Raw genomic sequence first — 27,703 nt, forward strand, 5'->3', positions numbered from 1 at the left:
CTCCTAGCTCCCTTAGGATGCCACAAACCGGTGTAATAGCATTTTTAAGTGCCTCATTTCACAGGCTGCCCCAGGTCGCCCAGCCCTGATGGGGCGTCAGCCTGACATTGTGTAGCTCTCAAACGCTGCCCCAGTACACAATTGCTGGCTGCTGCTGCTTCTCTGCTCGCTTTCGTCATGGCCTCAGTGTTATGCCCTCAGCTCTGCCGTGTGAGTGGCTGGACCATTCTGTGCTTAAAGAATTCCAGCTATAGGCTAGCTAATGGGAAACAGATGTCTCCCTGGCACTGCCGGGAGCTTTCGGTCCTGCCGCTCCCGTAGCTTCCCACTGGCAGACGTTCAGGTAACAGCTTTGGGACAGCCACGGCCGCCCGGAGCTCTGCCCGTGCCTCGGAGGGCAGAGGGCGAGGGAGGAGGAGAAGGGGTCGAGCGGAGGGGGCCCGGCCCTCGGGCAGCAGCCGTGCCGGCCATGGATGGAGCGGGGCCGCTCGCCCGGGCTGCCCGGCGGGGCCCGGGACACGGCGGGGCACGGTTCCGATTCCTGGGACCGGGACAACAAACTCAGGTTTGCAAACTCTGCGCTCCACGCTGCGCCGTGGGGGCTCGTGGAGCTGCGAGAAACAGCGCTTCCCGAGCCAGCATGATGCTTGGGAAATGAGGAAAAAAAATCAGCCGCGGAGGGAAAAAAAAAGGTAGGAAACGCCGAGTAGAGAGAGAGAGAGTCTTGCAGCCTCCCCTTTGTGCTGCATCAGGCGGGGGTGTGACCGAGTCCCCCCAGCACCCACCCTCCGGGTGCCACCCAATGGCTGCCGTGTGCTCGCACGGCCCCTCCCGCCCGCCCCGGCTGAGCGGGACCCGCCGCGACACTGCCCGCGCTGGCTCGCACAGGCTGAAACATATAAAGGCTGTCAGCAGCTCCTCTGGCCAGAGGCTTCACAACCAGCACGGTTTTGTTCTCTGGGGGGTTGTAATAAGAGACACTTCTTCACAAAGGTTCATATCATCACATAGGAGAGTGCTATATATACTGGGAGAACAATAGACTCTGTTCTTTTTTTCTTGGTATTATCCAGAGGTAAGCCATTCAGTTCCATAAGTTTGCTTTGCATGCAGTTTTATCAATGCTCGTTACACTTGGTGAACTTAAGATTTGAATGCAATTTCTAAGATGTCCTGCTTTCATGTTGTATGTGTTCTGTTTTGCCTACTGGTTTATCTCTGCCACATTGTGTCAAAACACTCATGCCTATGGGGTAGGCATAGTCTAGGATGTATTTTTAATTTTTAGCAGAAAACATGATGTGAGGTTTCTTGCAGTCTCCCTGTTTAAGATCTGTAGTGTGGTTTATGGACTGATTGGGTGTGATAGCACTGTCACTATTTCAGGAATACTACCAGCTCTGACCATGTACTTCAGAAGGATACTTCATCTGGTGTGTTGTAGTAAGACCATCATCACTTAATACAGTTATTGAAAATTGCTCACCAACACGTGTTCTGCCTGGTTTGTTTTTATGATTGAGCTGACAGAATGATTTTTCTGGTCACAGCCTGCTTGTTCACTGTCTTGCTACACAGATGTACAGAATCACATCTTTGGTATCTTCTCTTCTACAGATTTGCTTTCTGCTCCCGTGACTTAAAGCAGAGTACCTCTGTGGCCTATCTGTCTCCTTTGGCCCCAAAATGACAGTAATTGCTGCAATCAGTTGTTCTCTCTTATTTTCCATTCTCTGTGAAACAAGTGCATTAGTGTTACCCAACTCCACTGACCTATTCCTGTCAGACAATAATTTCACTGACATCAAGACAGCTTTGGCAGCTCATCTGGACTCTGCAAAAATTCCCAAAGCCAGGCGGAAGCGCTACATTTCACAGAATGACATGATTGCCATTCTTGATTATCATAATCAAGTCAGAGGCAAAGTCTTCCCACCTGCTTCCAACATGGAATACATGGTAAGTGAACTGTTTATTTCAGAGTAAAACAAACTGTAAATCAGTGATCTGATTTTCTTAAACAAATTGTAATGGTTTAGTTAACTAAATAAATTTTTAAAAATCTATTATTGCTTACTAAAATGTTCTGTCCTTATGTTTTTCAACTGCATTAACTTCAGCAAGCAAAAGCTGAATACTGAACTCTGAACCTCTTACTTGCCCTGTTCAATTTTCATTTCCATGTGTAGTCCCAATGAAATAAGTGAAGTGGTGAGTTAACTGCTTGTTGGCCTGAAAATAGTGTGTGATCACATGCAACCCAAAGTGTTAAAGGTGCTGATCATTAGCCCCATAGTTTTTGTGGAGTACACTGAAAGTCATTGCCCCGATGTGGGCAAAAAGACACACAATGAACCTTACTTATTTCACACATATTATGTATGGAAGCAATATGTAAGACTGTTTGCAAAGTAATTCATCTGTCTCCTCTTCATGTGTTTTTCTTACTGCATGTTTTCTGTGTTCACCTAATACCTTTATCTTTCCATCAAATGCAATGCTGCTTTTTAAGGTTTTTCTAGTATGTAGGGTTTCAATGTGCTCAAAAAAAGTATGTGGCAGGCACATTTTCTCCTTATTGGAAAATACTTATAGAAAATTTCTGTTCCTGCAGGTATGGTAGAAGTTACACATTCTCTGTGATCTCACATTGCTTTAGCACTACTGGCTGAAGCAGTATTTGCTACTTCGTGTTCCAACTTTGCATACATGCATAATGTCGGCTTCTAATATTAAACATAGGTTGTCCAATGATTTTTTTTACATTGTAATTGAGGTATTCACAGTGTTTTGAAAGTACAGACAAGTTGTGTCAGCACCATAATAAATGCTTAAAGACACAGTTTCTCATATGACAGCAGACAGTTAATAGGTTTGAGAAATAGGACACCATCAGCTTAACATAAAAAGGGGATATCAGTAATAACAGCTCCTCCTTTGTAGCAGCTAATGACTAACAATTTGGACATGTTTCTATCACAGATGTTACCTAAATCTGGATTTATTTCATCATATAATCTGTTCAGCATATCCCAGAAGGATCTCAGAATGCTGAGTGCTCTCAGAATATTGCAGGATGAAGACCATAGGCTGAGTTTGAAGTCTGGTTAAGTGGAAAGGTCAGAGACAGAAAAGCCAGTGGTCAGAAGTCAAGCTCAGTCATCACTTTCATTGCAGTGCTCTCCACTGATGTTTCCTTTGATTCTGTGTAAATAAACTTTGTTGTAATGTCTGAGGGAATGGCAGCCTACCATACCCTTCCTTGGCTTGTGTGTTTTAGAAATGTGCTCCTGCAGTTTGCTTAAGTGAAGCCAGCACCCTGTCCTATTCCCAAGGGTTTTGCAAGTGCCAGTGTTCTTAGCCTGTTCAGTAAGGAACCCTTGTAAATGGAAAGCAAGCTTCCCAGATTTTATTGAACTCATATACATAAAATGCCAAGATTTTATCTATATTGGTGGGTATTCTGCTGCAGCTTTGCTGCAACATAGATACAAAATCAAGATTGAAGTCATGCTCTTTACAGCTGTTCTTTTCCTGTTCTTTTCCTTGCCTTTCTTACTATTGCTTTTGCCAGTAGCAACCAGCCATAGGATGTACCTGTGTTCCTGGCAGCATCAGCCCCAACAGTAGCCTCAAGTGCAAGGACTGAAGGCTTTCTTTTACATTTGGTTTTCCAGTCTGAAAGTACTTTGTGACTTCATGCTGGAGAATTCAGATCAGCACCTCAAGCTATGTAGGTAATGAACCAGAGTGCAACTTGAGCTTGAATCCCCAAATGGCAGCCACCCCTCTGCCACCAATTCTCTTTTAAAATTGTCAAAGTTCTGTGTGTGTCCCATACAGAGCAAAAACTGCTCAGTGAGCAGGATCACACATGGTGTGCTCTGCCATCTGCATTGTGGTCATGGCACCATCTGTGGAACTTCTTACCTCTCTGACTGCAGAAGGATTTTGGTAGGGAGGCCTGGGAAATGACAGGGTGCTGTAAGCCATACTGAGACTGGAAACACCATTATCAGTAACTGAGTTTGCTTTGTCCATTCTTTGGTCTCTGAATAATTTCAGTGTGTGGTGCAGCAGCTGTTGTGTCTTACAGGGATATGAAGTTGCTGCTGCTATATAAAAAAACATGTTATGTTTCTCAATACTTATTTTCATAAATAAGACAACAAACACATTATCATTAACAGCAGACAACGTGCATTTGTGCTTGAAAGAACCTTACAGAGTGTGTGTTCCTTTCCTGAATATTACGGAAAAGTTCTGGAGTAGTGAAGAAAATGGCCTATCCCATTTTCCCTAACAATGACTAAAACGGATGTCACATGTTAGAGAGCTGGAATTGCTTACAGATGCAGTAGATTGTGGAAATCTTTTTAAGTGTGTTGAAACACAGAAAAACTAAGCAGTTTTGAAGCACTAGAAAAATATATTTTTTCATCTTGTCTATGTTCACTGTCATAGTAAATTGTGTTTTGTTGTTTTTTCCTAATTCTTTTAGGAGCGGTTCTTCTCATTAATTACTGTATCATATTCTCACTTCTGTGCAGTTCCATTTGCTTTTATTTCCACCTCCCTGGTGGAAATAAAACCCCTTCAGGGTTTGGTTGCATGGTTTGGTTCTTCTGATTCCAGTTCTCCACACCCAACCTTTTTTGGGGCTTTTCTACTTGACACATTCTGTTCTCTCCCTGATAGTGTCTGTTTTTCACATGTTCAGTGCAGTTACAGGTACTTCAGACCCCTTGGGTGTTATTTTCTCTGCCCTTAATGTCTTGAAGGTCTATGTACTGTAGGACTTTGGATAAGAGGTCTTGAAGAACAGCTTTAAATGCACATGGGTTAGGCAGGGGAAGTTCAGATAAGCAGTGCTGGGAAGTGTTCTAGTTCTCTTTGGAAGACGTGAGTCTGAGTGTTGTTGCAGGCAGCCCCCCATGAAAGCAGACAGCTGGGGAGTCAAACATGGTGGGAGGCATTGTATCAGTCCCCAGGGAAAGAAACTGGTGTGTCTTGTGCCAATTACACTTTGGTAAGTCTTTCTTTGGGACATTGGTACCCAATGTGTTAGATTTTAAAGTAGTCTTCCTTTTGGTTCTGGTTGTGGAGGTACTGATGCCTTCAACTACAAGTTTTTCTACAGGTACAAATCTAGTCAGCGTATATGTGAAAGAAAATGAAAGAAAGCAAGAACTTTCAGGAATGTAATTCAGAATTAGTGAGTCTTTTTTTAAATTTGGACCTTTTTCTTCCTCATCCTGAGAAAGTCTTTGCTTGTGCTTTAAAAGCTGAGGGCATACCTGCAGAAAGAAAGATGACACCATACATCTGGCCTGACAAAGGGTGAAAATCATCTTGTCTTTACATATTTTTTGTGGAGAAAGCAGAAAGATTCCATAAAATTCATGATTCAGAAAAAGTGAGGTGTAGAGTTGCCAGCAGCTGTCTAGTGTGAAAAGTATGAACATCTGTAGTTCCACTGGAAGCATGTGAATGAAGAAATCCCTTTTTCTGAATGCTAATTCTGTATTATAGAGACCAGTGTTACCTTTCTGGAACATCTCAGCTACTTGGTAGGCCAGTAAATATTTTCAAGATATTGCAAACTGAAATTTGAGTCTCATAAAAAGTCTTTTAATGTGCATTGGCACTATCTTTAGGCTTCCAAAACATTCATTCATGAAATATCTGTTCCTGTGAGGATCAGAAGTTATTTTTACCTGCAGTCATTTCCACTTGAGGCCAGTTTCTTGAAAGTCTGTATGGTCTTTGTTGTATCCCACATCACTGTGTTTGTGCAAAAGCTGTTCAAGCAGGTGCTTATGTACAGACATGCTCTTTAAAGCTTTGCATGCAGAAGCAGTAACTTATATAAGTGGGCCTTGATGAGCACTGAGCACCATCCTCCATGGCATTCCCATGCAAAATGGTAAAATCTGTTTGATTTAAGAGTTCTCTAAGATGATCTGAATAAGTTGTTGAAGAGCCATAGCAAAGGCCAGTCATGAGTAGTTTCATTGCTGGCTCTGCAAGAATGAGTCCTGAGCCCAGTATGGATCAACATAGTTATTAGTGGACTGGCAGTAGCATGTCTGAATTATAATAGAGGGGGCAGGATTGCGTACTCAAAAAAATGTTTGTGGAATGCTGGCTGAAGATTTTAAGTGCAAGAAGTGCTCTAGAAAAACTCGAGCTTTCTTATGTACCAAAGATGTTCAGACAGAGTTTCAGTTCTTTTTTGTTCAGTAACTGCACTTTTATATTTGGGAAAGTCTGCCCCTGGTTAAATTTTGTCACTTTGACTCACTTTGTAGAACTCAAAGTAGTAAAAGATTTCCAGACTAGCCTGAAATTAGTTAGTTTAGCTACCCAGGAGTTATTTTGTGTTTCTCATGAGCTGATGGCTCAGGAACTGGAAGAGAACAGAGAATTTCAGCATATTAATTTCTAGTAAATCCACATAAAAGACCATAATAGACTAAACAAAGGAAACGACCTATTGTTGTAGAAGAAAAGTAGTTGTGTTCAAAAAGAAGCTCCTGTAGTCCTGTGAAGGAGTCCACGTGTGTCATGCTGGAAATATGTACGTTCTGTGTGGCCCAGGAATGACTCTCTTTGCCAAGGTAATGTATTTGGATACTTCCTGTCCCAGAAAATTTGCAGGTAACTCCAAAGTCAGGTCAGAGAAGAAAGGTATAACCCAGTTAGTGCTCACAAATGCAGATAACTTCCTTATTATTTCACTTCTAAGTTTGAAAGTCTTGATAAAATTCTTTTGCTGTCAAGGTGATCTTGAAAATATTCTGTGAATATGCAGTAAGTGATAGGTAAGACAAAGTCAGAAAAACCCCAACAAACCGACTTCAAGTTTTCCAAAGTTCTGCTTAATACCAAAAGCCTTTTGTATGGACATGGAAAGAGTGAGTTAGGTTTTCTCTCCAATTCAATAGCATTTCTCATAAATAAACTTCTCAACCTGTTTACCTATTTTTTTTTTTTTACTGTTTTCATTGTGGTTTCTTACAGACCATTCTAAATCTTTAAGGACATTTTGTTCTTGAGTCATTTGCCCTGGCTTATTTAGATGGTCCCACTGAAATCATACATGTCTGTGAGTAAGGATTGCAGGGCTAGTTCCTTCAAGATTTATGTCTAATGAGTTGGATGGAGTCTCTTAATCCATGTACTTTATCCCTGGCCTGTTGGAGGACTTCCTTCTGCATTACATACATATGGTTTTCATCTTGTCTACTCTTGAACACATATAGTGATGCTGTCTCAGTCACATCTCTTGGCAAATATTTTACCTTAAGAATAGAAATTATTTCCAAATGTCTAGCTTAAATATTTCCCTCTAAAGCTCAGATAATTAATCTCTCTATGCATTTTTAAACTGCCAATAGAATTTCTGTCTTTTTTAATTTCAAAAAATTACCCTTTACATATTTACTGACAGTTTTCTTGGCATTAAGATGAAATTATCTTTCCTCAATTTGCATGTGCATGTCATTAAAATACTTCTGCATATTGGATCAAATTACAGTTGCACTCCATTTACAGTTCCTTAGTTAAATTAGTGAACAAGACCCTTGGATGTCAAAGAAGATTAGGCCCATCATTTTAACTGTGCATGTCTAACTGCCATAATGCAATGAAGAATTTACTGTAGACGTTACTGGCAGCATACTTTTCCATTCAGTAGCCCTGTTCTCTTAAATCCTGTATACATAGTGAAGTTTGAAATAAAGTAACTAGATGACAAGTCAGGGTGCAAAGTTCTTGATATGCTTTTCATCATGCTAGAGCACAAAATAAATGCAAGTGTAGTCCACCTCAGTCTTCAGGCAGATGAGAGCTCAAGATGCTTGGAGGTTCTCCAGTGTGGGCCTCCTGTCCCAGTCTGCCATGGCTTTTAGCTTGCTCTATGCTGGGAATTCACAAGTGAGGTAAGAACAAATGAGAAAGGGGTACAATGGTGGAATGTGTTCACTGGTTCCAGTTTCTGCCTCCCACCACTCGATTTTCTGTTTAGCCAATTAATGTCCCTTCTCCCTAGTGCCATAACCCAGCACCAGGAATATCTGGAGATCATGGGCAAATGAATTCTGGAATAGTGATCTCTCAGATAATTAAAATAATATGGAGGGAACTGATGTGGTTCACATGGTTACAGTTAATGGTGTCTGTCTGCATCACAGCCTGGAAAGGAAGCAGTTGTTTCACAGCAACAGCAACTCAGCTTTTTTCTGCAGTGGAGGCACCACATGGCAGCTGACAGAGAGAAAGCAGGAGTAAATGGAGCTTACTTTCTGCTGATTTTGGCATAATAGACTTACCTAGCTCTCTTTTGCCTCACAGGTGAGTTCAGCCGCTTACGTATTTCCTAGAGCACCACTGTCAGTAATGCAGCACTGAACTGCTTGGCTATCACTGACATGTAGGGTGTTGCCCATTTTTTCTGCAGTTTCATTGACAGAAAACTAGAAAAGCCTGTTCAGTCTCAGTAACTGGTGTTCATCTAGGGTCAAATCCAAGTGGATGTTACTGATAAGAAGTACAAAAGCCATCTGTTATGTTCAGAGTGAATGATAAAAGACCTTTTCAAGAGTTGAATGGAAAAGACCCTTCCTAGAAAGCACTCCTTGAAAAATCTGAAGAACTTCCCAAAAATGCTGTTGTTGATAAAATTTTGTGGAAAAGAGTGGCTGTGTTAAACTTGCTTTGGTACTAGAGCTCTGTTCCAATTTTTATGGATAACAATTTTAAAACATTCATCTTGATGGTGTTTTAGAAAAGAATATTTACATTATTTAAATTTAGTATTAACAGAAAGCCTTCTAGGAGTTTAAACAAACAAAAAACAACTTAGTAAAGTCTCAGATAGAAAAGCAGCCTGCCCAGGGGCCTTGGAATTCGACATTCCTTTATTATTAAATGTAGCACCTCTTGAACTTCTTGGCTAAAAACAGAGACAGGGCATTTTTCACAAGAATCTTGATCCAAAGTACACAATACTTTGTTTCATACATGAATGGAGATGATAGTAACCTCAAACCTCTCAACGTTTTTGTCCTCTTTCTCTACCTGAAAAGATAAATAGTCTATCACAGGTCTGTGATAATGTGTATCCTAGAGGCAGCAACAGATGGAAGCCCCAGGATAGCCCCTTGCTTGCTTTTTGTGCACAGAACCTTCAGCTCAGGCTCCTCCATGTATGAATGCATCTGCAAGTTCCCTGGGATGGGGTTTGAGGTCTATTTAAATGAAACTGAGATTTAACTGGCTTTGTGCATCTATCTATCTGTCAGTGATATCTGTTTATCTGTATCAAGAGAAAGAATCTTAAATTGAGCTTTCTTTTTCTGAGAATAAAGAACTATTGTTCTTATTCTTTGTTCTGCAAAAGAGGAAGCTTCTATGTGTTTTCTTTTAAGTCATGCTGTCATACCTTTCAGCTAGAGCTACTTAGAAAATAGTAAATATTTTCTTTGTGAACTTTTAAAGAAATTAGGAACATTTTTCCTTTTGATGGAAAGCTTCAGTGGTTAATAACAAAAAAAAGCAGAATGTATATTTTTTCCTGTATGTAAGAGAAATGAAACATCACAAAATAAATAAATTTTCATTCACATCTTGTGTTTCTAAGAAAATACGATTTGTTCTGATCATATTTAAAATGATAGAGGTCAGACACGCTCCTTTTCAGACTTCTGACCAATTGTCAGGGTGACACGGAGCTTGAGTTTGGTCCTTTTTGTTACCACTTCTAAGATAAGCTGTTGCCAATTAAAATAGTCCTTGCAGTAGGTTAGAAAAGCACTGAATATTTTAAGATATATAGCTGTGATATTTAACTTTTCCAAAAGCTAAACAAATAATAGCATATCAGAGAAGCTTATTGTTATTAAATCTGACAGCATACCAATTTTCTTTATTTCTTATTGTCTGAAAACCTGATGCCAAACATGAAAGGAAGTTCAAACAACATTTAGAAGAAAAAAAAATTGACTAGTAACAGCGGTAAATCTACAAATTATAGCCCTTTGTGTTTGCACCATGTAGACACTCAGGAATATAAGCTTCTATGTAAAACACAGGCTTGAATTTTCATAAGAAAAGTATTTCTGGCAGTGAGATTTCTTGGGAATATGTCTGGTGATGCCTGGATTGAGCCAGACCTTCTACTATTGAGCCCTTCAGAAGTGTGACTCAGATGTTTGGAGGTTTGCATATATGAGAGTAAATTTGCTATAAAACATTGCACAGTTTTACTTTGAGTTGCAGTGGATTGTTGGACAAGCAGCTTGTTGTATTAAGCCTCCGTTTATTTGCAGAAGAATGACATACGTTGCTGTGATTCCCATCCAGATATTTTTTCTCTAGAGGGTAGACTGGAAATTTTCTGTGTAAACTTTTTAATTATTACCTAATTCACGTGAGAAAGTACCTGCATGTGTGGTAGGCACCAATTACAATATACATACAAAAGTTTCTAACAGGTGGCTGTTGAGATAAAAAAAACAAAAACATTCTTAGAGAGAGAGAGCCTAAAGTCCAAATGATCTCAGAGCCTAAATAAATATATAAGTTTTGCCACATCTCTGTGTAAGTTCCAATGAGCTCATATGTTTTCATCACACAGTATGTATTGAAAAAAGTGGGAGCAAGAAGATGAGACTCTGTCAGTCGTTCTGCTGTGAAAGCATGCAGGCAGAAGGGCTGTTGGGTTGTTTTATTAAGCTTTCTGCCAGATTTGGGGTAGTGGACGTGGTGGGAGGTCCTACAGAAAGTTTCTAAACTTGAAAATGCTGCATGTCTGACCATATGAAAGAGAAGGGGAGCAGAGGACTCCTGTGTGCCCTGCGCGCTGCTGTGGGATTTAACACGGGCGCCGCACGCGTGAGTGCGAGCGGTGCAAGGCTGAGTGACCCGTGAGGACAGGACCTGTGTGCTGGAGGGTAGCAGCCTACATCTGCTAATCCACTCTGGGACTTGCACAAGCAGCTGTGGAATGCAGCTGCACAGATGGACTGGACATGTTGGATTTCATCCCTTGGCTTCACAGTGCTTTTTATCACAAGAAGAAATTGCTTGAGTCAAGGTTTTCTTCTTTCTCAATTGCTGCCATTCTGGAAGTAAGAGCTTTTGATCTTCAGCTAGGCAAACAAAGAGAAGCAGGGGGCTACTGGAGAGTAAAACAATATGTTTGAGGTGGAAAGGCTATTTTTTAACTGATTATTGCTAAAAGAAGGTCATACTGGCCGTCTTTCTGAGATGCCTGAGTCGCTGTAGATCTGTTTGTGTGAAATAACAATCTGAATATCACTAATATGAACCCACAGTAAACATATATAAATGAAAAACAAGATGCCAAGACTGGGAAAAAAATTGTCACTTTTTATTGCTTCAAAATGTAGCAGTGTTGCCATGCAGCCCCCTTCAAATTGCATATCCCAGTATTTCATTTGCCATCTCTTCATGTAGCTGCACTTGTGTAAAGAAGCTGTTGCAGAAGGGAGTGGTTAAAACAGTGAACTTCACCTGTTTGCTCTGGATCTGTGTTCACATCTCTACCCAGTGTTTGTCACTTCAGCTGTACAGTTGATGGCAGCCAGCTGTGGGTCTGGTCGCACCACAGCTGTCCTGGCACTATGGGCAGCAGCCCTGACTCAGGGAACTCCCAGGAAGGTAATGAGTGGCCAGGGTGGGTATGTTTTGCTTAAAGTACTTGTTTTACCATTGGGAAATATGCATAGTATTATCTTAGCTGATATGTCATTTAAAAAAAACCCACAACAAACAGACCAAACATGAACAGTGAGGCACTGAGGGCTGCTGCTGGTGTTTAATAGCCAGAACAATGCTCTGCTGAGGTTCTCTTGTGCTCTTTTGCAAGTTAGGAGGGCTTCCAGTTACTGGCAAAAAAAATGTGCTGGGAAAGATTAAAGATCATGATGGCAAAAGAAGAATTAAAACACAGGTTTGGTTTGGTTGAGTGTTTTACAATGATCATTAGCACAGTCCTTAGGCTACCAGGTAAAAACATATCTTTATGGACTCCACAATTAGCCCACATCTTCTATCTCACAATCTGTCCACTTTGAGGGAAGGAGCACGGCTACTTACCAGATTTTTTTCATATTTTCTTTGTGACAATGAGGGCTGTAAATTTAAGTGGTTCTGTAAACATCCAGTTTACCCACAGATAACCACACAGAATGGGAACATAATAAATACAGTGTATGGTTGTGTATTCTGTTCCCTTTGCATTTAGATCACAAATTTTTGCTATCTGTTGCCATTAATAATAATTTCAGACTACTTGCAGAGATGAGGGGAGGTCATTGTCATTTGAGTGATTGGGTTTGTCTCCTAAGACATTTCTTGAGCAGAATGTCAAGAAAAAGTTGCTCCATTTAAATGATTGAGGACTACAATTCTGCCTGCAATGAAAATGAGCAGAAACATGTTTCTAAGTACAGGTTATAGTTAAAAATTGTTATGTACACAATTCCTCAGATTAAAACATAGGTATCAAAGTAGGAAGGGAACAGCCAATTATTTTTCAACAAATGTTGTGGACAGATCATTGGAATATTGTAGTTGTTTTGTTTCTTTTTCATCACCAGAATGTTTATTCAGCTTCACCATTGTTTTAATACATAAGAACATAGTTGTTCCAGGACCAAGACCTCCATTTCCAACCAAGCACGAAAGGACAACTTCACCCTTTTTACATGGAAATTATCTAACAACTGAGAAACAGCTATGGAAACAGCTATAAAAAAGCAACTGTGACCCACAATATTAAAAGGCTTTCCTTGGTGAAGGAAGCCCACTTTTTGGGTTTCAAGAAATTTCATTCAATATGAAAGAGACTTTATTTTACACTCTATTGCTTATTACACATTGTGGGGATTAAACATTTTACTATTTGTTTACAGAGGGAAACAAGCAAAATCTAGGATGAAATTCTGGCTCACTGGCAAAATTCCTGCTGACTTTATTAGTGCTAAGATTTTACTCTTAACTCTTAGCAATCACATGCTGTGTGAGTGCAGAGAACACTCCAGACCTGCCTCATGAAGTGGTCTCAGATGTTGAAACTCCCCATGTAGAAACAGTGTCCTGTTCCTTGAGATGTTGTTTGGAAGTGTTGTTTTGCAGGGAGCAGTACAGAGAGCACAGTCAGAGAGCTTTCTAGGAAAATAATCTTTGGCTCAAGAAAGAAAAATAAATTGGCCAAAGGATGTTCATTTCAAGTTGTTGGTGGCAGCGTGGTGACAGGCTTTAACTCTATTGTGGCTCAGTTAGACCCAGTTGAGAAGTGGGAAGGTTTCCATGCTGCACTAAATCAGTGATCTGGAGTTTGGGGGGCATCTTTATACTGGATAGAATGTGACTTCTTCCTCACTACTTGCAACCTAGCAAATGAAGATTAGCTGTCCCCAGGGAGTGGATGATCATATTTTGGCACTGGGAGTTTGCATGATGAGCATTTCAGGATGAGTCACCTTCTTAGATCTTAACCCACTGAGTATGGAAATATTTTTCCTTTTTCTTTTTTACAATTTTGTGTTCATGTCAGGCAGCTTCATCGGACGTGTTTAATAGGAACACTGCATTGCCCATATTTCAGTTTGTAATTTTGTTTACCACTCAGTTTCTTTTAAATTCTTTGCTAATTAGCTTGAGCTTTTTAATTTCTCCTTGCACAGAAACTGTCCCTCTCACTTTCAGGTTACTTCAGTTTCTCTTTCTAGGATATATTTGCATTTCTTGGTATGCTATTTATCTATGTACACATAATGAAACCACATGGCTTTAAAATCAAAATGTCTTTTCTCTGTTCTCTTACATGCCCAAAACAGGGGGTCTGAACTCTGATAAAAGTTAGTACAACTGTGGACTCAGGATCAGACTTTTTTTGAAAGGGTGAACTAATGTCAGTCTCTTATAATAGTTTGGTTCACAATGAGATAATATTTTTCACTTTCAGCCTTTATTAATTCTTTGCCTTTTTATAGAAGCATAGAATGGTTTGGGTTGGACAGAATTTAAAGATCATCCAGTTACAACCCTTCTGCCATGGGCAGGAGCTAGACTAGTTTGCTCACAGTTCCATCCAGCTTTGAACACTTCAAGGGATGGGGCATCCACTTCTCTGGGCAACCTGTTTCATTGCCTCACCAGCCTCACACCAAAGAATTTCTTCCTAATATCCAATCTAAACCTAGCCCCTTCAGCTTTAAGCCATACTCTCTTGTCCTATCACTTGACCCCAGTGCAATAAGTCTCTTTTCCAGAACCTTTTTGTAGGTTCACTTCAGGTGCTGAAAGACTCTATAAGATCTCCCTTATGTATTCTCTTCTACTGGTGATCATCTAGAGCTATTCCTAGAAGGACTGAGACCACTTTTTCATCAGAAAAAATGAAGTTAATAAGGAAGGTGAGGCAATCAACTTCTCCCATGAAACACAAGTGATTTACATAGCTGTAGGGGACTCTGTAGAGGCTTTTCACCAGCCTGCTAATAAAGGAATGGAGGAAATTTAAAGATTCTACTTATGCACCCCTCCCCCTTATCCCTTAGTTAGTAGTTATTTTCCTTCTCCTTGTTTCTATTTTTTTATGTTTGCCAAAAATTTTATCTGTCCAGAGTGGGATCAAGACTGAATACATAATGGAAAGCAGAGTGCACTATACATGACAAACTCACAACATTTTAACTGAGTTAGAAACAACACCTCAAAACTTTACCAATTCAGTGTTGCAGATGATTCCTGATAACCAGAAATGAAGCTGAGGAGAAGAAAAAGTGAACTAGGAATGCCCTTGCTGCCCAAGGCAGGGACTGTACCTTGCTTAGAGAGCGTTAATAGTGAAAACCCAGTGAAGAAAATTCTTCACATTTTTTTCAAACACCTAACATGCTATTTTGCGAGGCAGTTCAGTACACAAAAATGTGCTGGGTGGAAGTCAGGGTGTTGGCGCTCTTTGTGTGAACACGGCGCACGTTTAGATTACTGTGGGAGTGCAGACAGGGCACTTGGGAGCAAGCACGCAAACCTCATGTTCAGCCTCCTGGCAGGAGCACTCGTGCCAGAAGTGTGATTAATCCCAGCAAAGGAGGGTGTTTATAGGGTGTCACAGTCCTGGCAGAGCAGCCCCTTATGGATGCACACCAGGCAGATGTGTTTGGACCCATGTGCTGGATCCGTGAGCTCCTCTGCTCCCCTGGGCCTGGGCAGGCTCCAAACACTGGCTGTGGCCCCAGCCTCTCAGGCACACTCCCCAGACAGTCTTTTATGTTTGTACCTACTCTTTAAGCCCTCTTTTTGGGACCACTGCTGTACCACAGGGGTTATAAAGGGGTTTTTATACATCTGCCACATGCAGCTAGTAAACTTAATGGCAGAGATACAAAGCAGAAGAAATGTCTATGCACAGTTTTCTTCACCTTGGGCCCTAGAGCATATCCTGGGTTTTGCATTTTTTTATCTCCAACTCCTCCAAGAAACACCCATAATTTTTCAGGGCTGAAGTCTAACAAAGTTAGACTTGAAGCCAGTTCCCTGGCTTGAAGAGTATTCCTGTGTAGCATGCTTCTTCTTAGCACTTCTGTCTTTTGTCCTAGCAATTTGATTTCGCTTCGTCCTGGAATTTTTCTGAGCAGGTGTAAAATAGGCCTTCTCTTCTTTATGCACCACCCATTTTACCATCCCTAAGGTGGGTCCACTTGAATGGAAAATGATTTCTTTTAAGGAGAATGTACTGGTCTCTATTGTGCTTCTTCCTCTTTAATCGAGGAGGTACCTTATCCACTTCATATTTGCAAAAGCTTGGTTCAATGGTCTAGCAATTTCATAACATTTACTAAATTTTGTCCTTCACACTGAGAGAAATTTCCCAAAGTATTAGAGTCAGGGCATGAATTATTGTCCTAGTCAATGACCCATCTTTTCACTCTTCAGGTTTGTGAAATTAAAACTGAATTCAGTGTTTAAAATTATTATTAGCTCATAATACAGAAAATATTTGTGATGTGGGCCACTTTATCTTTTGCTAAGTTAATTTCTGACTTTGCCTCTTATTTCATGCCTTAAGAGCATACTCTTTATTTCATAACCACTCAAGATATGTGAGTTTGTGTTTGTGTTTAAAAAGCACTGATGGTCTACATAAACAATATTACCACATTCTGTTCTGCCTTTCTATTTGTAATTCACTACAACTATCCTGCACCTAAACACTCTAAGAAGGGTATTCCAAATATACATGTAATTCCAGAATCTACAGCCTACTTGGGTATCCTTTAAACATTAAGATATGCTAAGATTTGTGTGCTCTTGTAATGTAACAGTGAGATATCTTTATCAGGAGTTCCAGTGGTGCTATAGTTTCTGTTGCCAGTATCTCCATTATTTCTGAGACAAACCTGTTTTGCTGTGGAGAAAACAGCAGAGTTACAAATCAAGCATGTAATTGAGCAGGCAAAGCATATAAAGGAGACAGTGTTTAAGTTCACTTGTCATGTTCCAAACATTGGAGAACTTAAGAAGTCAAGTTGTCTGTTCTTACAGAGCTGTTATCTTTTTTATATCAGGCAGTGAGCAATGCCAGTTCCTGTGCAGAATAAAGTAGTGAAATCTATACTCTACCTGGAAACTATCCATAGTCTTTGCCTTTGTGGAATCCCTTTCTTGACCTTATGACCTCAAATATGAAGAGCTGCCACATGCATTGGCTCTGGCAATAGATACTTCTGAGGTCCTCTTTCAAATGTGTTGGGGGTTTGTGGGGTATGTAATACCTATGCTGAATTGTTCTTCCTTGTGTTCTCTCCTTCACTTTCTATCTGAGTCCCAGCCAACATTTCACTCCTCTCCACACATGGATCTCATCAACATAGAAGGGAAAATGGTAGGAGAATGCCTGTTTGGTGAAGGGCTTTTCCAGAAAAAAAGGGAGAGATCAGAATACTTGGCTTCCTCTAATGTTATGGGCAGGAATTCTGTCCAGCAATAAGGCAAATCCCACTGGATTCTGTACATGCTGCTCCACAGTTCTCTTCTTATTTCCTGATCTGATGTATCATGATAGTATATTTGTGAGTTAAGGTACTTGCTTCTTTTGTTCTAGCTCTATGATCATTATATACTTTTTTTCTGTTCTATTGTTAAGGATACTTTATTTTGTCAGGTTTGGGATGAAACTCTTGCCAAATCTGCTGAGGCTTGGGCTGCTACTTGCATTTGGGACCATGGTCCTTCCTATCTTCTGAGATTTTTGGGCCAGAACCTGTCTGTTAGAACTGGAAGGTAAGAAGTTACCCTACAAAGCAATTATTTTGTCAGTATTTGAGCAATCCAGATCTTGGATAGATGCAAGTGTCATCCAGTATTCTACATCTATATCTGTAGAATACATCTCTATCTGCCAGTGTTCGTTTGGCTCAAGAATATTATTGCTTAATACTGTGAACCTCGTGATGTGAAGCAAAATCTAAAATTTTTCTTTCTTTTCTTTCCAGGTATCGATCTATTCTCCAGCTGGTAAAACCATGGTATGATGAGGTGAAAGATTATGCTTTCCCTTATCCTCAAGATTGCAACCCTAGGTGCCCGATGAGATGTTATGGACCCATGTGCACCCATTACACACAGGTTATATAAATTTCCTCTATTCAAAATCTCACGTCCAAAGCTAAACTTTCCTATGATGTATTTATACCCCCCTCTCTCAAATAAATGTATGTGTGTATCTATAAATATATGTATATGTATATTCCTTTTCAATTTGGACTTCACCAATAATAAATATTTATTCAGATGGTTTGGGCCACTTCCAATCGTATAGGCTGCGCAATCCACACATGCCACAATATGAACGTCTGGGGATCAGTTTGGCGGCGAGCTGTTTACTTGGTATGCAACTATGCCCCAAAGTGAGTTGCTCTCTTTTATTTTTGTTAATTTTTATATTTTGTGCACGTTTTGGTCCTCTCTTAGGACTGCTTACTCCTTTTTCGGCAGCATGGCCTCTCTTTGTGCTTTTTCTGTGGGCTGCTCTTTTGTTCAAGCTTTCCATGTGAACATATGGAAATGTATGTTATTGCTGTTGTTATTATTATTATTATTATTATTATTATTATTATTATTATTTTCTTCCTTCTTTGTGCTGACTTCACTTTACTTTGAATTCCTTACTTCTTCACTCTTTTATAGATAGGCATGGTGGACTAGACTTCCTCAGGTAAGCAATCCCACCGTAGATCAGGCTCTTGATTTACTGACAGGTGGGCCTTTGCAAACCTTATGAAATTCAGTGAGGCCAAACACACCTAGACTGGGTTAATCCAAGCACAGGTACAGGCTGGCTAGAGAACGAATTGATAACAGCTCTAAGGAGGACTTGTGGGTGTTTGTAGATGAAAAGCTCAGTATGACTTATCAATATCAATATCATATTATCAATATGACTTATCAAGGCATTCATGCAGCCCAGAAACCCGACCATAGCCTGGGCTGCATCAAGAGAGGTGTGCCCAGCAGGTGATTCTTTTCCTCTACTTTGCTCTCCATCTGAAAAGCTGCATCCAATTCTGTCTTTGTTAGCACAAGAAATACATGGAGCTGTTTGAGTAGGTCCAGAGGAGAGCCGCCAAGTTGATCAGGGCTAGAATAGCTCATTTATGAAGGCAGGCTGAGAGAGTTGGGGCTGTTCAGCCTGGAAAGGAGAAGGCTCCAGAGAGACCTTGTATCAACCTATTGGTACCTAAAGGGGCCTTACAAGAAAGCTGGAGAGGGACTTTTCACAAGGGCATGTAGTGATAGGACAAGAGGGAATGGCCTTAGTTTAAGGTGGGTAGGTTTGGATGAGACATTAGGAAGAAGTCCTTTGCTGTGAGGGTGGTGAGTCACTGGAACAGTTTACCCAGAGAGGTTGTGGACTCCCCATCCATGGAAGCATTCAACACCAGACAGGACGGGGTTCTGTGCACCCTGGTCTAGTGAGAGGTTCCCTTCCTGTGGCAATGGGTTTGGAACTCGTTTGTCTGTAAGGTTCCTTCCAACCCAAACCATTTTGTAATTCATTCTTTGATGCATGTTGTTGCCCACAGGATACCTTTGCTTATGACCATGCTAGCATTGCTTTCATATAAAGTTCATCAGCCTAAGCTCCATGTGTGCAAATCTATCTCATCTTGCCTTCCATATAAGGGTCTGTTAAAATACAGCTCACAGACACCCATAGGTGGCCATATATCCCATAACTTGCAGAGGTGGGTGTAAGGTTGAAATGCAGAAATTAATTTTCTACCAGCATTTTCTAAACATCATCCCAAGCTTGCCTTTGGGTGCAGAATGAGTCAGTACAGTGTGGCTCTGGGAGAGTTTCAATTTGCAGTCTGGTTTGCACCACTATTGCAAAAGCTGCACAGACAGGGTAAGTGGCTGCTTGCTCTGACTGTGTATTGGGCAAAGACACAGTTCTGTATAGGAACCTGAGTATGATTAACTGAGCATGTTTTCCATAAAAATTCTTGGTGGCACAGGTCCATTTGTGGTAAAGAATATGCAAGAATATGTCATTACTGTAGCTGTTACATGAGTAAAAAGAATTTTTAAAGGTTTTGCAACTGAAAAAGAGATAGGATTTTGTAAGAAAATTTACTTGGGGAAAAAACCACCTTTGGAAATCAAGGAGATTTCTCTGTCCTTTTGTCTTTAATATTTACTGGAAAAGGATGGGAAGAAGTGAATGTGAGGGAACAAAGAATAGGCAGCAAAGACTCTATCTGACTTATAGCTCCACAACATGGACAAGATGAAATCAAAGATTCTAAGACAATTTTTTTATGTATCCTAATTTGAAAAAAAATAAAATTATAAGTTTTCTGGAATACTTACCTTGTTTTCATATATTGGAATAAAATGGATTTATATATTAGGCATTTTTGGAAACTAATTTAGTATTTGTGTATCAGCTAGCAATGAATTAATGACATTTTATATTTTCTAAATCTAAAAATCCCACAGCTTCTCAAACAGCTAACCAAAGCTTGAAGTTGCAACCTCTTTCTCTGTGTGTAATATTGAGCACACCTTTCAGTCACAGGAAGTGGAATCAGGATTTTCACATCTACTTCTTGCAGGGTCACAAAAATTATATTGAGTGATCTTCCCTGGATTAATTTTGTATTTCTAGATTTAATTGAGTTGAGGACATTTGGCTTAGGGTCCTTGGGCAGACACAGAAGTCTCTTTGCTACTCAATAAAGTCTGTGTCCTTCTGAGTAACCAGCACACCAGAAACTCCTCTAAAGAGGAAGGGAGTGAATATTACAGCCCCAATCTGAGTTACTAAGATTGGAATTTGGCAAAGATTTAGGATTTAGAACTCCAGTAATTTTCACTGATGCCATGCTGTAACATGGAAAAATATTTATGTTTCTGAAATGAGTGCAAACCCCCTTAAGTTAAGGAGGATGATTGCAGTTTAGAAAGGCCCCAGATTATCCAGCAGTCTCACCAAATCTGCCACGTGTTGCATAGAAAATGAAGCAGAAAGCAGTTTTGAGCAAACTCCGAATTTCCATATCTGTTATCAGACTAAATATATTTCCTGAGCACTTAGTCTGTTGTACTCATTTGGAAGAGAAGTAGGAATGAGCAAATTATTTGAGATTCCTATTTTCTTCCAAGGCACAACCCAGACTAAGGCTTTTGATCCAGTGTTACTGGCTGGGAGGTGGGGAATGACAAAATGTTTCATAAATAATTGCATTACTCACTGCTATTCCACGTCACATGCAAACTAAAGGAAAGTTCTCTGCTCTGTGAGACATAACATTTAAATAAAAATCTAATTTTAACTTTCTGCCTACATCATGAGTGTTACATGATTCTCTAAAAGTCTGTGGTTCACATAAACCCCTTTAAGTCTGGATGTGTTTTTCAGATGTTCCTAGATGTTTCAGAGTTACCTCTTTTCATATGATCACTCTCCAGACTTTGTACCCCTTTATCCCTTGGGTCTATTGCACACCTCTATTTACTAAGCACTCTACTTCTCCTCTCATTTGCATCTGTGAGACCTCTGGAAATGCCCCAGTCCAGTTCCTTTTAATAGTTTTTTATTTTCCTTGTTCTCTAATCATGAATTCAGCCTCAGAGCTTCACAATGTGAATCTAGGTTGGTGCAACCTAAGAGTAAGATTTCACTCAGTTTGTTTATCCATCTTCCAAGCACAAGCTTTTAATAACTGCCAGAGAAAAACGTGCTCAAGGAAAACCTTGCACCATTTCTTATTTTGCTATTTTTCATATCTATAGATCCCCAGTAAAAAATACTCTGTCATGGGATCAGAGAACCAAAAATCACTTGGTTGTAGCAAAACCAAGAAGACTGGGACTTCACCACTGAGACTAAAGGAGTTGGAATTGATATTGCTAGCCTGGATTCACATGGTCATTTTCCTGCTCTTTCTTGGGAATTGCTAGATCAATGTTTATCAGTAGACTACAGCAATAAACTAATATCATGTTTTTAGTAACAGAGCATTTATGGGATATCAATGGAGACATTAACTTTAATCACTCAAAACATGTATGGTTGATGATTTTTTTTTCTTCCACTCTGAAATTATTAAGCATTCTATTTCATTTTGTTTTTTCAGGGGGAATTGGATTGGAGAAGCACCATATAAAGTTGGAGTTCCATGTTCAGCTTGTCCTCCAAGCTATGGAGGTTCTTGTATTGACAATCTTTGTTTCCCTGGAGTAACATCAAACTACTTATACTGGTTTAAATAAGTTAAGGTTAACATTATTTTAAAGAAAACCCACAGATGAGTAACAAGAACCTTGTGTATTGAATTTTGCACATATTATATATAGAGAGATATTGTAATAATACCCTGATATTTTCTTTTTGTATGCTTTTGTATAATTAGCTTTCAAAGTACAGTATAATTTGGTTTTAACACTTTGGGATTTAAGACTCACATTATCTCTTTCAGATTAACATTTTCATAAAGGAGAACAAACTCATTTTAATCTTAGCAAGTGTAGCTTCCTGAAGATTAGATTATAGGAAAAGTACACCAGAAGACAGAATATTACTTCCTTTTAAAAATAATAACTCTAGAAAGAGAAGGGCCATTGTTTAATACTGTGCTTTAAAAATGGAGTTTGACATGCTAAGGAACAAATTGTCCTCACACTCCCAATGGTTCCTCCTGTTTACACCTGTACTTTCACCTGCAATGTCAGTGGGACACTGAGCAGAGGAAAACATATGTGCAAGAGAAACTGCAGGATATTACCTACCTCATGCACAGCATCAATTCATTTATGGTGTTTCAAGAGCTCAGCACATGGCTGCTGCTATCACATGTCTGTGTGCAGACAGGAGCATTAAAGAGAATGAGGAACCACACTGACTAAGATACAGTGGCTGTTAACTCACGTGCCTAAAGTCTTATCTAAAAAGAAGGCTACATCACTGTAAAAATACTGGTATAACAGCACAGCTTGACTCTACCTTCCTGTGTTTGTGAACACAGTCATAGTTCTATAATGGTGCTTTGCAGGAGTATATTCATTCTTTTACAGGAAGAAATCTATTGCTACAAAGCAATATACATCCATACATGACATCAATAGTGGCTTTTACTCTATAGGTTTACTAGTATTTATGTTCTCCCTCTGACTGAAATTTAGTTGAGAATCAGGAGAGATCAGACCTAAAAACAGGTAGGAAGATTTCTAAATAAAAGACCTTAGGGATCTTTAAAATTTATGTAGATTTTTTACAAAAATTCCAAATTTCTAAAGCAATTGCCAGTGTCCATTAAAAATATATTGCACTGTTTACTGAAAATATCTGTGTGCATTATTAAAAACCAAATCTGCCAAAAACTTTCTGCCAAAACCTGAATGTCTTATGAGTGCCTAATAGAGACATTAAAACCAAAATATTATACAGATACTTTTCTTGAAAATCAGATTATTAAATGGAAGAGATCAAATGTCTGCCACTGTTACTAGGTCATTGAAATAGCCTTGAATTTTGGCTTTATGTTACAGGGCAGCATGTATTCCACTTTAAATATAAGTGTTTAGTCTACTTGCACTGCTACATTTAGACCTCTGAAATTTATGAACTTTGAAAAGCAATACTGAGTAGAGCAAGTGGAACAACAGAGGATAATTTCACTAGAGCTACATATGTATGTGTCTTTAAGTCACTAATTCAGTCTTTTTAGGGTATTTGAGATAGTCTGTCACCAGAATATGAAGTAACATGCTGGTGATATAAAAAGGAAGATGAGAATTTGAATTCTTCACATTAGTTATTCTTTTTGTCCAGCAGGATATCTGGGACAGGCTGTATAGGGTATGAAATGTAGCAGCCCCTCTCTATCTATCTGTACTCTGATCCCTCAGAGAAGGTCAGCAGCTGATCTGTGGCTCTTCAGATATTTCTGGTTAGTGACACTTCTGTATCTGACAGGACAAGAACTAGACAGGCATATTGCCTTTAGATGTGTCCATGTTGTAAAAGAATTACTCACTGTAATATTCTACTAACTTTTATCCTAACAGGTACAGTATAAACATTTTTCCTTTTGTTTTCAAAGGAGTTTGGACTTGAACAGTACTCAATCAGTCAAATACTTTGGCGGAGTAAAAGCCAGTCCTGTTTTGGGAGTGAAAGACAACCTCTTTGCATGATCTGTGTACACACTGAAGTAAATGAGTGAGACAAAACTACTTGGTGGGTGACTCGCCCCTCAGCCAGCACAGTTGTTGACAAAGATGCGGGTGAAAAATGCATTTTTGTTCTGCATAAGAAATCTTCTAGAGAGGTAAAGACAGAACAGTTAAAGCAGTGCATCTAGCCATTTTCAGTATTTTTATTTTTGAAATACCAATAGGAAGCAGAGCATAAGAAAAATTTCAGGTTAAGCCATGAAACCTACAACAGTAGGTCTAACAATAAATGACTATGCACTTTGAAACTTGCAACTTGTATATTGTATGGTACACTTTCCAAACAGGACTAGACATTGTAAATTAATTTATAATTCTGTAATTCAGCTGAAATTACTATCACGGGTATATATGTTATCGTATCTGTTACTTTTTAAGTTGCTACAAATACCTTGATTTTGTGGAATATTTTGTTTTCTGTGAATATAGAAAACTTTGCTTTTAACAAACAGGTATGCAGGTTTTTTTCACAACATCCCATAATGGTGCTAGGGATTAACTATTGTAATCACACTGTAATTGACAGCAGCAAAATATGATCTGGAAATAAGCTATTTCATACGAGCAGCTCCTGATAAAACCAGCCACAAGCACTCAAGCATTAGCTGAATATTTTTCATTTAACAGAGAGGTTTACAGATCTTCAGATATTTGATTGCCACATGAAATTTCCACTTTAAAGTGGAAGGCCTTTCTGTATTGCCTATTTGAATTGCCCCAGTTTCTATTGTCTTTTTGCTCTTGGGCCAGGTAATGACAATGCCAGTAAAGCTCTATTTTGATTGCCAGTGCCAGTGCTTCCTGACTGACTACCTGACACCAAGTGCTGCTACAAAGAAAAGCACTGAAATATGCAGAAGACTTCAGATGTCTGTGGCAGCTCTAATGCATGCTGAGTTTGATGAATTCAAGGCCATGCTGAGGCAAACCACCTCCAGTTGCTATTCTGATGGCCTTGAAGTACTTATTTCTTCTCAGCAGAGGGGTGTGCCTTTAAAGACAGAGAAATTAGCTCAGACTTCTGTTCTAAATATAAAATTGTAAAAGTATGCACAAGCTAAAATAAGGCAAAAATTATTTTTTGTCAAAATACTGTGAGAGGTGTAAAAGTAAAAAATGGTATAACAAAATTGATATAATTAATTATTGAGTGCAGCTGTTTATAATAATATCTGCTTGTGACCTTTTTGCCTCATTTAAACATCTAAGGTGATGGGTAGCCATTGATACCTTTTGGTGCTAACCTCTGTGTTCTGGTGCTGAAGTTACAGATTATTTTTTGTGGAAATATTGCCATATACACTCCAGTGTTTGTGAGATCTTTTTCAGCTAAACATATAAATTGCCTCTAGGTCACATTTGCTTTCAGAGTTCCTTTTTATGGCTGTTTCAGGCTCTAATAAGAGTTTTATGTGCATCAGAGAAGAAAATGTATTCCAGTTCAAAACCAAAACAAACAGTACCCTCCCCTCCTCACAACAGGCAAGTGCTTGTGGAACAAATTATGGGGAGAGTAAGACCTCTGAGAGTCATGACTTCAGATTGATGCTGAGCAAGGTTTAGTGATTCCAGATCATCTCTCTGAAAAATAAATGACTTCAGAAAATCTGGGCTTGACCTTGCACACTTATCCTTGGGATCTATTCTTTGAGATCAATTTTTTTCCCTCTGAATTTGAGGTGAGTTTGATCACGTCTCAGAGGAAAACCAGAGGAGTTTCAATGTAACTTCTGCAGGATGAAGAATTGGACTCCATGAGAGCTTTGTGAACAGCAAAATTAGACTTCATATGCCATCCCCTATTAATACTGGGAAATACCATGGGGCTTGGAAAGAGGAACCCAGAGCAAAAGTACTGTGGCTGCATGGAAAGAAACACATCTGTGTCTATATCCGTGTCTGTGTCTGTGGGCAGGTGGATAGGTGTATGACAGGTGGTAGATATATGTGTTTATACAACCTCCCTGAGGACCGGGTTGCAAGCATGGATGCCCTCTTGTGGTTGAGAATGCCTCTACTCATTACATAGGAATCCAAGAGGTTCTGGGATTTTTTTGAAAACAAACACAAATCTAAAGTTTTTGGCCTTGATTTTAGAGACACATGATTTTGTCTGTTTCCTTTGAGAAAAGAGGTGCAGTGCAGAACTCCACCATTTCTTAGTTTTATACGATTTGTAAGTACAGAATTCAATTACAGTTTTATTATCTGATGACTACCTAACATAGAGAGTTTTATGAGTATGAGGTAAAACAGAGTTATTCAGATGCCAGAAGAATTTTTAGAAGTGTTAAGTCAGATATAGTTCTTAAAAACCAGGGTGTGGGAAGCCTTATTACTCAGATACTATACTATGATGATCCCCAGTAAAATTTTAAGGGCCCGAATTACTGTTGCAATATGCCCATTACTGCTAAGTTTTTAAGACAAAGCTCTTGCTTTCCTGTTCTAGAATGAGATGGTCTTGGAATCCAAGCACAAAAAAATTTTTGTGGTGCTTTTTAAAACTGCAGAATTGAAAATTTGTATGCTCCAGTTCTCAGATCATACATAATTGGTCTGGTGGTCTCAAAGTGCACAAACCTTCTTGTTTAAATTTGCAAGAAGAATGTTGAAACTCTATCAATAGAAGCCTGAAATAGCCATAACCTTCTCCATCTGCTTTCTTTCAATAGAAAATTGTTGGAAAAATTGAGAAAAAATAGCAATTACCCATCTAATTAATTCAACAGATGGGCAACAGCCTATCTGGTTGATTCAAGAAATGATGAATGAGATTGGTTACCATTGGTAATTTCAATGCTTTCTTTCTGCTTAGCCTTCATTTCCCAACTCACCTTCAGGGCAGAGTTATTTTCTGTTAGAAAATAATTAAAAGGCAATGCATTTTAAAATTCACAGAAGTCAGTGGAACAGATAGAATGTTGAGTTCCCCTGAGTGTGATCTGTGAGAAATCCAGACTGAAATGGTTGCAATTCATTATCTTCTTCTGCCAAAAGACAAAATTCAGAGTGGAAGAAGATTTTGGCATGTTATCATTGAGTAATAAGATTGTAAATTCTTTTAAATCCTTTAATAAATTCTTTAAAATTTACATGCACTTTCATATTGAAAGTGCGTATAAATTATACTTAGGGTTATTTTGGCCAGCAGGAAAGAGAGGGAATATCTCTGAGGTGATATGTTTAGCTCACAACAGCAGTTGTCATTCAAATCACTGGCTTTTCATCATGCTGCTAACTAACTACAGCTTCAATAGACCATCCTGTAAGTCAGGAAGTATCTTAGATGTGACATTTAAAGTAATAAAATTCTTCCTTAAGAGTGAATGGTAATGTTGGAATCAATAGCCCTTAGGAGTTAAACAGCTTTGTTTCATGTTAGGCACTCTAATGTAATTGAAATGGTGCTTAAAGGCAGCGTTCATTTAAGAAGCAAACCATCTACAGATGCTTTTTTCCATATGCAACAAGGACATATTTTTCTGAGGCTTAAAGATGCTGGGGATTGGAAAATAAATATATTTCTATGCTTTCTAATCTGAACCCTATGTAAAAAAAAAGTGTTCAGTGTTGTAGAGTGAAATGCTCTTTCCTCCCCTCTCATTATATATTTTCATTCTTCTTGTTCAGGTTTTTTTGATAATTGTGTGGGTGGGGTTGTTTCTGGTTTTTGGAGAAGAAACCTTGTTGTCTAACACGTGTTGCAGTGAACTTACCAATGTATCATTTCTTTTGTGTTGTCATATGACACTATATATATGTTATACCTGAGATATAAATCTGTATCCCTGTTTCAACTTCTAATGCTATGAAACTGTACATCATTTTGATCTATTTTGTAACATCTATGCATTTAAATAAATAAGTAAAATTATCAATTGTAAAATTATTAATATTTACAATTGACGTTCTTTTGAGACAT

At 39.1% G+C, this 27,703-nt stretch overlaps 1 protein-coding gene across 1 annotated transcript; it reads left to right on the forward strand.

Annotated features, from left to right (window-relative positions):
- The first annotated feature begins 742 nt into the window (after nucleotides 1–742).
- Nucleotides 743–27,655, forward strand: PI15 (peptidase inhibitor 15). Its single transcript, XM_054647175.2, has 6 exons — nucleotides 743–1,075; nucleotides 1,618–1,959; nucleotides 17,201–17,319; nucleotides 17,532–17,664; nucleotides 17,830–17,945; nucleotides 21,681–27,655. Exons 2-6 carry the CDS (start codon nucleotides 1,687–1,689, stop codon nucleotides 21,814–21,816), a joined length of 777 nt encoding a protein of 258 aa, XP_054503150.1. The 5' UTR covers nucleotides 743–1,075; nucleotides 1,618–1,686; the 3' UTR covers nucleotides 21,817–27,655.
- The last annotated feature ends 48 nt before the right edge of the window (nucleotides 27,656–27,703 follow it).

The sequence above is a fragment of the Agelaius phoeniceus genome, chromosome 1 (assembly GCF_051311805.1).
Source record: "Agelaius phoeniceus isolate bAgePho1 chromosome 1, bAgePho1.hap1, whole genome shotgun sequence".
Classification (NCBI taxonomy): domain Eukaryota; kingdom Metazoa; phylum Chordata; class Aves; order Passeriformes; family Icteridae; genus Agelaius; species Agelaius phoeniceus.